Source organism: Salvelinus sp. IW2-2015, linkage group LG5 (assembly GCF_002910315.2).
Source record: "Salvelinus sp. IW2-2015 linkage group LG5, ASM291031v2, whole genome shotgun sequence".
NCBI lineage: Eukaryota > Metazoa > Chordata > Actinopteri > Salmoniformes > Salmonidae > Salvelinus > Salvelinus sp. IW2-2015.
Genome location: NC_036844.1, coordinates 1,822,326 through 1,836,787, shown reverse-complemented (window position 1 = coordinate 1,836,787; position 14,462 = coordinate 1,822,326). Strand labels below are relative to the sequence as shown.

At 40.4% G+C, this 14,462-nt stretch overlaps 1 protein-coding gene across 3 annotated transcripts in view; it reads left to right on the top strand.

Moving 5' to 3' along the window:
* LOC111963781 (calcium-binding mitochondrial carrier protein SCaMC-2-B) overlaps positions 1-9,797 on the top strand; it is a 56,922-nt gene extending 47,125 nt beyond the window's left edge. For all 3 annotated transcript variants that reach the window (XM_070443516.1, XM_023987291.2, XM_023987292.3), the window contains 2 exons: positions 2,054-2,204; positions 5,229-9,797. In XM_070443516.1, coding sequence (XP_070299617.1) covers positions 2,054-2,204; positions 5,229-5,413 — 336 coding nt within the window. In that variant the 3' untranslated portion in view covers positions 5,414-9,797. The remainder of the gene's footprint in view (positions 1-2,053; positions 2,205-5,228) is intronic.
* The last annotated feature ends 4,665 nt before the right edge of the window (positions 9,798-14,462 follow it).

The window sequence follows — 14,462 nt, the reverse complement described above, 5'->3', positions numbered from 1 at the left end:
ACACCAGAAATTGAGCTCATGTTCCAAAGTATTCCCACGCATAAGAGCGATATACTGTTTGTGATCAACCCGCAAGTTCGCTAGTGACAACTTCAGCCAACCCAGTTGATTGATATGATACAATGTTGCACTTCACTAGCAATAGTCCAAGTCAAAAAAGAGAAAAAGGGAGGCAAACCGGCTGAGTAGAGATGAAAGCGATAGAAATAACCTGAATTAACCTAACCTATTCAGACCCTTTACTCAGTACTTTGTTGAAGCACCTTTGGCAGCGATTACAGCCTTGAGTCTTCTTGGTATGACGCTACAAGCTTGGCACACCTGTATTTGGGATTTTCTTCCATTCTTCTCTTTCCTRCAGCGTCGCTGCACAGCTATTTTCAGGTCTCTCCAGAGATGTTCAATCGGGTTTAAGTCCGGGCTTCGCCCCAGTCTRAGGACTGGTACAGGTTTTCAACAAGGATCTCTACTTTGCTTTGTTCATCTTTCCCTTTCCCTGCCGCTGAAAAACATCCCCACAGTATTATGATGCCCCCACCATGCTTCACCGTAGGGATAGTGCCAGGTTTGGCATTCAGGCCAAAGAGTTCAATTTTAGTTTCATCAGATCAGAGAATCTTGTTAATCATGGTCTGAGAGTCTTTAGGTGCCTTATGGAAAACTCCAAGCGGGCTGTCGTGTGCCTTTTACTGAGGAGCTTCTGTCTTGCCACTCTACCATAAAGGCGTGATTGGTGGACTGCTGCAGAGATGGTTGTCCTTCTGGAAGGTTCTCCCATCTCGACAGAGGAACTCTAGAGCACTGTCAGAGTGACCGTCGGGTTCTTGGTCACCTCCCAGACCAAGGCCTTTCTCCCCCGATTACTCAGTTTGCCCGGGCAGCCAATTGTGCGCTGCTCTATGGCACTCCCAATCACGGCCGGTTGTGATACAGCCTGGAATCGAACCAGGGTCTGTAGTGACGCCTCTAGCACTGAGATGCAGTGCCTTAGACCACTGTGCCACTCGGGAGCCCAGCTTTAGGAAGAGTCTTGGTGGATCCAAACTTCTTCCATTTCAGAATGATGGAGGCCACTGTGTTCTTGGGGACCTTCAATGCTGCAGAAATGTTTTGGTACCCTTCCCCAGATCTGTGCCTCAACACAATCCTGTTTCTGAGCTTTACAGACAATTCCTTCGACCTCTTGGTTTTTGCTCTGTCCTGCACTGTCAACTGTAGGACTTTATATAGACAGGTTTGTGCCTTTCCAAATCATGTCCAATCAATTGAATTTACCACAGGTGGACTCCAAGTTGTAGAAACATTAAGGATGATCAATGGGAACAGGATGCCCCTGAGCTCTATTTCGAGTCTCATAGCAAAGCGTCTGAATACCTAAGTAAATTAGGCATGTATTTATTTTTAATACATTTTCTAAAATTCTAAAAGCCTGTTTTCACTTGTCATTATGGGGCATTGTGTGTAGATTGATGAGGGGGGAAAAGTTATTTAATCAATTTTAGAATAAGGCTGTAATGTAACAAAATGTTGAAAAGGTATTTTTACTTTTGGTTGACAATGGAAGTTAAAGCCTAGGCCAATGCAGCAGTAGGCCTATCTTCAATTACCAAATAAAAAATWGTATACATTTTTTTAATCGTGGCCATCAAAGCATTTAGAATTGTTGCCCAATGACTGGGCTTATAAAAGCACATGTTTTCCAGCAGCAACCAACTGGGGAGACGCTGAAAATCGGCTTTGTAGTCCTGTGCTGTGCGCATGTGATAGTTGTTAGGTAAATAAGATGCATGATGACTAATGAAAACACACACTCGACTGGTATTTCCATCAATGAATCGATTTGGCCAGCAAATTATTTAWTTTTTTTTGGCCAAAAGTCAGCAATTACTGTAACGGAAACCGTGTGTGTGTGTTGCTAAGAGGCTTTGTAATACTATTAGGACATCCAGTCTCCTCTCTGGTGTTCGTTATCTCTCAGGACCACACATTTTCTCTCTTCAGCTAACCATTTTGTCTATCTTTCTTTTTCCCACTCTTGTCTCCCTCCATCCAGACTCTGAAGAACTCATGGCTGCAGCGCTATGCCACAGACAGTGCTGACCCGGGGGTGTTCGTCCTGTTAGCCTGCGGTACCACCTCCAGCACCTGTGGACAGCTGGCCAGCTACCCCCTGGCCCTGGTCAGGACCCGAATGCAGGCTCAAGGTACACCACACCCACTGCCAAAACCTATTTCAAATCAAATCAAAGTTTATTTGTCACGTGCGCCGAATACAACAGGTGTAGGTAGACCTTACAGTGAAATGCTTACTTCCAGGCTCTAACCAATAGTGTGGGAAAAAAGGTGTGTGTGTGTAGGTAAGTAAAGAAATAAATAAAACAACAGTAAAAATACATTTGAAAATAAGAGTAGCAAGGCTATATACAGACACCGGTTAGTCAAGCTTATTGAGGTAGTATATACAGTATATCACAAAAGTGAGTACACCCCTCACATTTTTGTAAATATTTGAGTATATCTTTTCATGTGACAACACTGAAGAAATGACACTTTGCTACAATGTAAAGTAGTGAGTGTACAGCTTGTATAACAGTGTAAATTTGCCTACTATATTTATTTTTCAACTTTCCTAATATTAATTACATTGGTTATATTTACAACAGGAGTATAGCCTACCTGGCTGGCATGAAAATAAACCACGGGGAAAATTGTTCTCTATTTGCTATTTAAGTTCATAAATAAGATGTATTTTTCCCATTTGCTCCTGTTTCGATACAGGTGCATGATAATGGTCCATTCTAAATCAAAACAAATATCACACATACMRTACCAGTCAAAAGTTTRGACACACCTACTCATTCAAGGGTTTTTCTTTCTTTTACTATTTTCTACATTGTAGAATAATAGTGAAAACTTTAAAACTATGAAATAACACACATGAAATCATGTAGTAACCAAAAAAGTGTTAAAAAATCAAAAATATTTGTTATATTTTAGATTCTTCAAAGTAGCCACCCTTTGCAGCTTTGCAAACTCTTGGCATTCTCTCAACCAGCTTCACCTGAATGCTTTTCCAACAATCTTGAAGGAGTTGCAAAAAATATGCTGAGCACTTGTTGGCTGTTTTTCCTTCACTCTGCGGTCCAACTCATCCCGATCCAACTCAATTGGGTTACGGTCGTGTGATTGTGGATGCCAGGTCATCTGATGCAGCACTCAATCACATAATATAGACTTTTTTCACATATCGACTTTTTTACCAAATAGGTCTTTCTTCTGTATACCACCCCTACCTTGTCACAACACAACTGATTGGCTCAAATGCATTAAGAAGAAAATAAATTCCACAAATTAACAAGGCACACCTGTTAATTGAAATGCATTCCAAGTGACTACCTCATGAAGCTGGTTGAGAGAATGCCAAGAGTGTGCAAAGGGTGGCTATTTGAAGAATCTCAAATGTAAAATGTATTTTGGTTAACACTTTTTGGTTAATACATGATTTCATATGTGTTATGTCGTAATTTAGATGTCTTCACTATAATTCAACAATGTAGAAAATAGTAAAAAATAAAACCTTGAAAGAGTAGGTGTGTTCAAACTTTTAGTACTGTATATAGTGCATTCAGAAAGTATTCAGACCCCTTGACTTTTCCACCTTTATTCTAAATTTAGATTTTTTTTTATATCAATCTACACACAATACCCTATAATGCCAAAGCGAAAACATATATATTTTAAGCATTTTGCAAATTTATAAAAATAAACATACCTTATTTACATAAGGATTCAGACCCTTTGCGATGAGACTCAAAATTTGAGCTCAAGTGCATCCATTTTCCATTGATCATCCTTGAGATATTTCTACAACTTGATTGGAGTCCACCTGTGGTAAATTCATTTGATTGGACATGATTAGGAAAGGCACACACCTGTCTATATAAGATCCCACAGTTGACAGTGCATGTCAGAGCAAAACCCAAGCCATGAGGTCGAAGGATTTGCCCGTAGAGCTCCGAGACAGGATTGTGTCAAGGCACAGATTTGGGGAAGGGTACCAAAACATTTCTGCAGAAGGTCTCCAAGAACACACTGACCTCCATCATTCTTAAATCGAAGACGTTTGGAACCRCCAAGACTCTTCTTAGAGCTGGCTGCCCGGCCAAACTGCGCAATCGGAGGAGAAATGCCTTGGTCAGGGAGGTGAACAAGAACCCATTGAGCACTCTGACAGACCTCCAGAGTTTCTCTGTGAAGATGGGAGAACCTTTCAGAAGGACAACCATCTCTGCAGCAGTCCACCAATCAGGCCTTTATGGTAGAGTCGCCAGGCGGAAGCCACTCCTCAGTAAAAGGTACATGATAGCCCGCTTGGAGTTTGCCAACAGGCAGCTAAAGAACTCTGACCATGAGAAACAATATTCTCTGGTCTGATGAAACCAAGATTGAATTCTTTGGCCTGAATGCCAAGTGTCACATCTGGAGGAAACCTGGCACTCTCCCTACAATGACACATCGTGGTGGTAGAATCAGGCTGTGGGGATGTTTTTCAGTGGCAGGGACTGGGAGACTAGTTAGGATTGAGGGAAAGATGAACGGAGCAAAGTACAGAGATCCTTGAGCAGGACAACGACCCTAGGCGCACACCCAAGACAATGCAGGAGTGGCTTCGGGGACACGTCTCTGAAATGTCCTTGAGTGGCCCAGCCAGAGCCCGGACTTGAACCCGATCGAACATCTCTGGAGAGACCTGAAAATAGCCGTGTCGCAACGCTCCCCATCCAACCTGACAGAGCTTGAGGAGATCTGTAGAGATGAATGGGAGAATCTCCCCAAATAAAGGTGTGCCACGCTTGAAGCGTCATACCCAAGAAGACTCAAGGCTGTGATCCCTGCCAAAGGTGCTTCAACAAAGTACTGAGTAAAGGGTCTGACTAATGTAAATGTGATATTTCAGTTTATTTTTGCTTTGTGATTATGGGGTATTGTGTGTAGATTGATGAGGGGGAAAACACTATTTTAATACATTTTAGAATAAGGCTGTAACGTAACAAATTGTGGGAAAGTCGAGGGGTCTGAATAGTTTCCGAATGCACTGTGTATATAGTTGCCACATCAGCATTGACCAGCATGTCTAATAATATCGACATTGACCCAGTTTCCAGAGTGGTGCATCCCTAGTGTTGATGTGTATTTCATGTCGCTCATCTTATGTTTTTTCCCCTCAGCCACCATCGAGGGCGGTCCCCAGATGACCATGTCGGGGCTGTTCCAACACATTGTGAAGACTGAGGGTGCATTTGGACTCTACCGAGGCCTGGCCCCAAACTTCATGAAGGTCATTCCAGCGGTCAGCATCAGCTATGTGGTCTACGAGAACCTCAAGATGAGTCTGGGGGTGGTGTCACGTTGAGGCCTGGGGGCAGAGGGAGGTAGCACCTCCCCTTAAGGCCAAGTTGTTCATTTTTGCTTTGCCAAGCAACGGTGCGGGTGACTTGGAAAAAAGGGAGGAATCTCAGCAGACAGAGCTGGGGTTGTTAGAGACCATCTCATTCTGTAAATGTTATGAAGACMGATGGGGAGATGTACATGGGAGGGAAGAGACATATTACAACACTAAGGACAAAAAAAGCAATGGAGAGATGGGAACGGACACTATGACTGGAAGGGAGGTGGGGATGGAGATCCTCTCACATAGCTGTAATCTTAAAGTATTATTATGTAAGGAGTTATTTTATCAATCCAGAGGCACTTCAACATGAGTCCACTGTTGGCTTTTTATTATCAAATTTGAAGACCCAGGTTAACTGAAAAGCAATCTCTTCACTGGAACTCCAGTATTCTCCAACCTGCTTGAAATTTGTTAACGGAAATGTATTTAGGGACCAAAAATCTACTTTTGTTTGTCCGTTGCATTGTGGCGGCTACTGTTATGTTCACTAAATATTACTATCCTATAGGTGGCAGTATTAGTCAACCTATCTGGCTTGTGAAAGACTGCTTTTCTAATTGTCATCTAAAGTTGTCCTATGTAATATGTATCCGCCTTAATGCAGCATTCATTAAAATGTAAGAGGCTGCAACTATTAGGGCRTTAGCTGTTATGAATTTGTCTGGAGGGAGCAAAACCTCAACTCACAATTTTGATTTATCTGGTTAATTCCATATTTCTCCTTTTTCTCATTGTATAGCTTGATGAGAATGTTAAACAACTGATTTGAACAGAAAGGGCAATGCAGGTTGGATGCCCATAGTGTATTATTGTCCACTTAGTATTAAAACAGCTGGTAAGAAGTGTGTATGTCTTGATGCTAATACATTTTTTGTATTGTAACCAGATATTTAAATTAATATGGTCCAAGACAGGCAGCGCTCAAAGAATAGATACTGTTAGCAGATGTTTAGTTACTATACTATAACATATTCAGAAACTGTTAATATATTGTTTTCCAAGATACAATGCAACACATAATGATTACCTACCTASKGGGGGGGGGGGGGGACAGGGAAAATGTGCATGTTTTCGTTATGAAAGACCATTTTCCACCACCATGCTACAGTGGCTAATTCTAGCCCCGGTCCACAGTAGCATTTTGAAACTATAGCGGTTTTTGAATGCCCATACTAACATACTGTATACTATATACTATTAGTGAATTTTAGTATACGGTAAACAAACGGCATCGTTTCAGTTGAGCGTACTAGAGCATCACCTGTGCCCGGAAGTTGATGCTGTTGCTATGGAACCTCTTGCTCGCTTGTTAGCGTAACAAATGACTAGCTAAACATTTTACGATTTCAGGTGTGTTTGTAAATTAAATCTGGAGTGATAGAGTGCGCTCTGGGCATTCGTAAATCCAGAGTGTTGTCCCTCTGTCCATTTGTAAATTCAGAGCGTTTCGCTCTCGGAGTGTTCAGAGTGCACACTGGACGCTCTGGTCGGAGTAGGGTTGATCCGARCGTTCAACGGCAGTCAAGCACCCAAGTTAACTGGCTAACGTTGGCTAGCTACTTCCAGACACAAATGATGAGAGAACACTTCACTTTGACCATTTTACTCACCCTAGCAGAACTGGTTAGGCTGTTTTCATGTTATCCAGAGCGTTGGCAACAATTTAACTACGCCTTTTTTGGCCAGYGTTTACTGACACACCGGCCATATTCAACGGGTGTTGAGCGTTTGTAAATTCATCAGTTATTCTGTGCGAGAGGGCTCTGAAATCGGAGTAGATAGCCATTGAAACGCACGACTATACCACTTAGCAAGAATGATGTAAATAATCATGTCACTAAACATTGGGTAGTTAGTTAGATAGCTAATATACTGTCTGGCAAGTTTGATGTTTTAGTAACTAGTTAACAAACCTGTACATACTGCTGTAATGCTATATGGTTCGTAAGAATAGTGTAAGTTATTTGAAAAGTCATTACATTGCTCAACATTTGTCAAAATGAGTTAAAGCAATGAATTTGTATCCACTCTCGTCAGACTTCGGATGCATATTTTACGCCATTTTCTTTAAATCTGAAAAGTTGAAGCCAGGCCCATTTTCTGAATTGCATTATGGGCCCTAAAAGCACGGAGAGTATCCACTGCATGTATACTTTGTATTTTGGCAAACTTTTGGCATACTAACTATATCCATACTATTACCGATAAGCATACTATATACTCAATTCACGTCACAAATAGAACAGTTAGTGCGGTTAGTATCAGTATTCGAACACGCTCAGGGGGAAAAGACAGACKGCTGCAACCCGATGCACAACATCCGGGACTAGCATTATTCACTGTAGCATGATGGTAGACAATGGTGTTTCATAAAGAAAGCACAGACATTTTCCCTGTTTTTTTTTTCGGTCTTCTCTCCATTAAATCGAGKTAAGGAAGRAATCGACGCCTTTGCAGCCTGAATGGAGAATGTTTTATGTACAAACCGGTCCACGGGGATACGAGTATAAAGCCGCCTGCATAGATTYTCTTTGRACGGTMAAATGAAATTACTCAATATCATAATCTGACGGTCTTTGAGCTAGTATTTCTTGAGTTTGGGACTTCTTGAGTTTAGTCTGTTGTCACTATTTGGCTAAATGCTTTTTCTAGTTGGTGCAGCTTTTTCTAGTTGGTGCAGCTCCACAAAAATATGTAGTTATCTTTTGTACTTTTGCTTTAGAGCAAATACCTGAATCCATATATTCTCTCCACAAGATGGAAAAGGCTGCGTCTGTATTATTGTACCCCACCTAAGGATACCACTCCATACTGCCTGAAATATAGCGCCTTATTTCCTGCATTGACGAGCAGGAAATTTGACTCATCGCTTTTGTAAACTTGAAATTCATATATATCGCTGAAGGCTAMAATGTATATCTATACACTATACAAAACATTAAGAACACATTATTTTTCCATGACGTAGACTGACCAGGTGAATCCGGGTGAAAGCTATGATCCCTTGTTGATGTTAAATCCACATCGGTCGGTGTAGATGAAGGGGAGGAGAAAGGTTAAAGAAGGATTTTTAAGCCTTGAGACAATTGAGTCATGGATTGTGTATGTGTGCCATTCAGAGGGTAAATTGGAAAGACAAAAGATTTAAGTGCCTTTGAAYGGGGTTTGTTAGCAGGTTCCAAGCGCACYAGTTTGTGTTTTACAACTCCAACGCTGCTGGGATTTTCATTCTCAACAGTTTCCTGCGTGTATAAAGAATGGTCCACCACCCAAAGGACATCCAGCCAACTCCAATATTGGGAAGGTGTTCCTAATGTTTGGTATATTCAGTAGAGTCTTTAGGTGGTCTCTTGAATCAAAACAGCTCATTCACGGTATTGAAATATTTTGCAAAACATCCAGACTAAAAATCCTGATTTACAGTGAGCTACAAAAGTATTGGGACAGTGACATTGTTTTGGTTCGTACTCCAGCACTTTGGATTCCTAATGATACTATGGGATTAAAGTGCAGACTGTTAGCTTTAATYTTAGGGTATTTTCGTCCATATTCTAAACGGTCCATATTGGGTGACCGTTTAGAAATTACAGCACTTGTACATAATCCCTTCATTTTAGGGAGTCAAAAGTTTAGTATAGTATATGGTCCCATATTTCTAGCACACAATGATTACATCAAGCTTGTTACTCTACAAACCTGTTGGATGCATTTGCTGTTTGTTTTTGTTGTGTTTCAGATTATTTTGTGCCCAATAGAAGTTAATGGTAAATAATGTATTAGGTCATTTTGGAGTCGCTTTTATTGTAAATAAGAATAGAATGTTTCTAAACACTTCTACATTCATGTGGATGCTACAATGATTACAGATAATCCTGAATCGTGAATAATGAGTGAGAAAGTTACACACACATCATACCCCCCCCAAAAAAAACATACTAACCTCCCCTCCTGTTATTTTAATGGTGAGATGTTAACATGTCTTAGGGGTATGATATTTGTGTAACTTTCTCACTCATCATTATTTACGATACATTCAGGACTATCCGTAATCATGTAGAAGTGTTTAGTAAYAATAATATATTCTTATTTACAATAAGTGACTCCAAAAAGTCTCAATACATTATTTACCAAAGTGCTGGAGTACAGAGCCAAAACAACAAAACAATTTGTCACTGTCCCAATACTTTTGGAGCGCAATGCATTTAGAAAAGTATTGAATGTATTGAAAACTATGTAAATTAACCATTGTTGTCCTTTGTAGAAGAATGCATCTATTGAATGAATGTAAAGCTAAATGTATTTATGCTTATATGGGAACAACTGTTAATAAAGTAACTCAATATTATACTTTTGTATTGAGTCATGGTTTGAATTGCCCACATCTGTATCGCTTCACATCTTGAGCAMTATATACTAATATTTCAAAGCAAATGGTGGATCAATGTCTGTMCCGGCCTCTGCCAATCAGGCCTCATTGACATAGTTGGAGAGGGAGTTAGATTGTAAAGCAAATAAAACATGACCAAACATGAAAATTGTCTCAGACAATAWAGAAGACCATAGTGAAAATTAGTCAAACTGTATTTTAACTCTGCTTTTGTCACTGTTGCACTGGGATGGCAGTTGACAAAAGCAACCGGCAGAGCATGTATAACTATGAAAAGAGTGAGCCTTCACTCTGTAGAACTAATGCCATATGGGTGGCAGTATTGGTCAACCTATCTGGCCTGTGAAAGGCTACCAAATTAACCCCCACAAACTTCACACAACATTTTAAGGAAAAATGCAATGCAGACTACAAAATACAATCTCCAAAGGTGTTTTGCATAAGGGAAAACATGTAAATACACTGAACAAAAATGTAAACGCAACAATTTCAATACCAGATACTTACCGGTTCCTTATATTAACTGTAATTTAATAAAATCTTTGAAATTGTTGCATGTTGTGTTTATATTTTCATGTGACCACCATTTGCCTCATGCAGTGTGTCTCCTTCATATAGAGTTGATCAGGCTGTTGATTGTGGCCTGTGGAATGTTGTCCCACTCTTCATCAATGGCTGTGTGAAGTTGCTGAATATTGTCTGGAATGAAACATGCTGTTTGATCCAGAGCATCCCAAACATGGAGACGTCTGGTGAGTATGCAGGCCATGGAAGAACTGGGACATTTTCAGCTTCCAGGAATTGTGTACAGATCTTTGCGACATGGGGCCATCCATGCATTATCATGCTGAAACATGAGGTGATGGCGGCGAATGATTGGTACGACAATGGGCTTCAGGATCTTTTCACAGTATCTCTGTGCATTCAAATTGCCATGGATAAAAAGTAATTGTTCATTGTCCGTCGCTTATGCCTGCCCATAACAACCTCATCGCCACTCTGTTCACAACGTTGACATCAAAAACCGCTCRCCCACACAACACCTTACATGTGGTCCGTGGTTGTGAGGCAGGTAGGACGTATTGMCAAATTCTCTAAAACAACGTTGGAGGCAGCTTATGACAGCTCTGGTGGACATTCCTGCAGTCAGCATGCCAATTGCACACTCCCTCAAAACTTGAGACATCTGTGGCATTGTGTTGTGTGACAAAACTGCACATTTTAGTGGCCTTTTATTGTCCTCAGCACAAGGTGCACCTGTGTAATGATCATGCTGTTTAAGCTTCTTGATATGCCACACCTGTCAGGTGGGTGGATTATCTTGGCAAAGGAGAAATGCTCACTAAAAGGAATGTAAACAAATTTGTGCACAACATTTTTGAGAAATAAGCTTTTTGTGTATGGAACATTTCTGGGATATTGTATTTCAGCTCATGAAACACAGACCAACACTTTACATGTTCCGTTTTATATTTTTGTAAAGTGTAAATTGAAACCGAAATAAAAAATTGTGATAAGGTACACTTTTAAGAATGCTAATTACTACTACAACTATCAATCGGTTAGAGCTACCTCACAAAATGTCTCTATGCCTCTTGTTGTTGTGTACATTCCTCTGTTATGTGGTCGGTCGGTGTGTATCAGTCCGGAAACAGGCGCAATGGATTCTACTGTGGATTTTATATTACAGTTAGCTACAAACTTTAAGGTGCATTACCACCACCAACTGGACTGGGAGTGTGGACGATAGGGAAGGTGTAAATCCTATCCATTATTCTTGMAAAATAAATTGATAATTAAATACTACATCCCCTGAAGATTTTACCAGCAGTTAATTTAAGCTTGGCTCTTCAACACCATTACTCCTTAAATCTAATAACAATCTCTCCCTTTCCCTCCCATATTGCTGGCACTGAAATAGAATGTGTTCCACTCATATACAATGCACTTGGAAAGACTTTTCCACAGTTTGTTACGTTAGACTTACTCTAAAATTGATTAAATAAATAAAAAATCCTCATCAATCTAGACACTAATGTGGATAAAGCGTTACTTGTCTAACAGAACACAGAGGGTGCTCTTCAATGGAAGCCTCTTAAACATAATCCAGGTAGAATCAGGAAGGGTAGCTGAGGTGACTCAACACTATACACGTCAACTACTACAGTGACTGAAATGACTGCAACACTCAACAAAGAGCTGAAGTTAGTTTCGGAATTGGTAGCAAGGAATAACTTAGTCCTAAATATTTCCAAAATTTAAAGCATAGTATTTGGTACAAATCATTCCCTAAACCCTAAACCTCAACTACATCTCGTAATGAATAATGTGGAAATTGAGCAAGTTGAGGTGACTAAACTGCTTGGAATAACCCTGGATTGTAAACTGTMATGGTCAATACATATTGATACAACAGCAGCTAAGATGGGAAGTCTGTTCATAATAAAGTGTTGCTCTACCTTCTTAACAACACTATCAACAAGGCAGGTCCTACAGGCCCTGGTTTTGTCACACCTAGACTACTGTTCAGTAGTGTGGTCAGGTGCCAAAAAGTGGGAATTGGGAAAATTGCARTTKGCTCAGAACAGAGCAGCACGGCTGGGCCTTAAAAGTAAGGGTACTTGTTGAAAGCTGCACCATCGCCTCCCAGGTGAAAATCATGACTGGTCTCAGACTTGTCTGTGTTGTAAAGCCAACTTCTATGGCGATGACTATGGACATAGGAGTTGGYTTTACAGCACAAACAGGCTAGTATTAATCATGATGATGATCATCTTGATGACAATATGACATTTCTTACAAATGATGCCCACTCTACCAGTGTTTYCCAMTAGCGCCGGCTGTCAGTACTTTTTCCTCCTAAATTAACTGTGTTACTTCTCAATTCGCTAGTCAGAAAAAAGGTCTGCCAAGCCCTCTCCCGCTAGAATAAACTATGTGCAATATATTGATAGGACAGGTGCCTGTCAGTCACAAAGTGAGCGATGACAGGGAAACACTGCTGGCTTGACAGTCTGCTGACGGTTCTGCCTCTCGGTACCTGAGTGCGTGTGTGTTCTGTGCGCTGTGGTTGCTATCGAATTTCTACTCAGAGGGAGAGTGCATGAATTTGCAAGTCCCATATAATGTGGTAATGATGAGTCAAAATCCACTTAGCCTATTGTTTTCTGGCACATTTTAATGTATTTTCTTTTGCGTGCAGAGTCCGACATTAATGGCACACCTKGGCCAGTAAAAACATGTCAGTAACTTTCAACGCATTTTTGCATTCCTGTTCAACATTTTCCCTACAGTGGTCAACAATTGAAGACTACACGCGTAAATGTCATGATATTTGTATTCAATATGATTGACCGTTCATTCAAGCACCACCACGCTCCTGCGAGTCACAACTCAAACAGTACAAGAGTTGATGCCTTCCAGAGCAAAAAGAACCGCACATCAATCTACTCGCTGAGTTTATTTTAGGGAAAGTGATTTATCGAGGTAAACCTTCAATAGTGAACATACTAGCAATATGCTGACTACTGTTGATAGTCTGCAAAAAGAAAGCTACCAAAAGACTCCGAAGCATTAGTCTTGGCTAGCCAACTGTAGCCATGTCAATCTCTTTTGGAACGTTTGTCTTAAAAGGGGCAGCGTGTGGTGGCACATGGGCTATTTACTGTGCTTTGATTGGCGTACAGCAAGCTTGACTAGTTTATCAAAGTTGTCGAACTGACTGAATAAAGTTGATCTCATATATCCTTGCCATTCATAAATCATACAACGTAATTATATGTCCATTGTATCGCATCAACACAAGTAAACTAAAGATCTCGTTTGTATTTTAGATATGAAGTACATCAGGACTTGCCAGACAGTGACATTAAAGTGAGTGACTCGTCAGTAGCCTACGGATTTGCATCGGTAAGAGAGCTGTTCATTTAGCTCCCTAATTTGCTTACTCGTAGCCTTGTTGGCTATTATCTGCATATCAATTATTAAAACATTCGATGAAGATGGTGAATCCTCCTCAGTGCAGGAGAAATAGGTAGGCTAGTGGAGAGATCGTCTCACTCTGGTTCAAAATATGATTAAAAAAAATTTTAAAAATTTTTTTTAAGCTAATGATACTTTTATGGTACTTTCAAAGATATTGGTATAGGTCTACTGATTTAATCAGTGTTGACAATGGAGTAGTCAACTTCTGCTTTCTGTGTAGCATGTTTAACAGCTGCTTCAATCATACCTGTATTGCAAAAATTTGAGCATTGTTATTTCCTGATAGGGGCCACCAAAATCTTAACACCCCCTAGCCGGGGGGAGCCTGGCTGCCTGCTTTTTCGATTTCGCTGGCTACTCCATGTGCTTTTGGATAAAAACATCTAAAACATACTATTAGCAGTAGGAACGAGTAATGGTAAGGTTGATGTTTTAATAAATATATATATATTCTAATGCCCAACAATGCTTAAACCACATCAGGAGACCACTTTTGAGGTCTGGGAAAAATCTGTGAAATTTAGATTTCTGGGTATAGTTCCCCTTTAATTCAAGTGTGCACCTAGAAAGAGGCTGTTGTTTAGCTGTGTTTTTGTGGCACACGTGATGTTAGATTCAAAACAAATACCCAGTGGATTT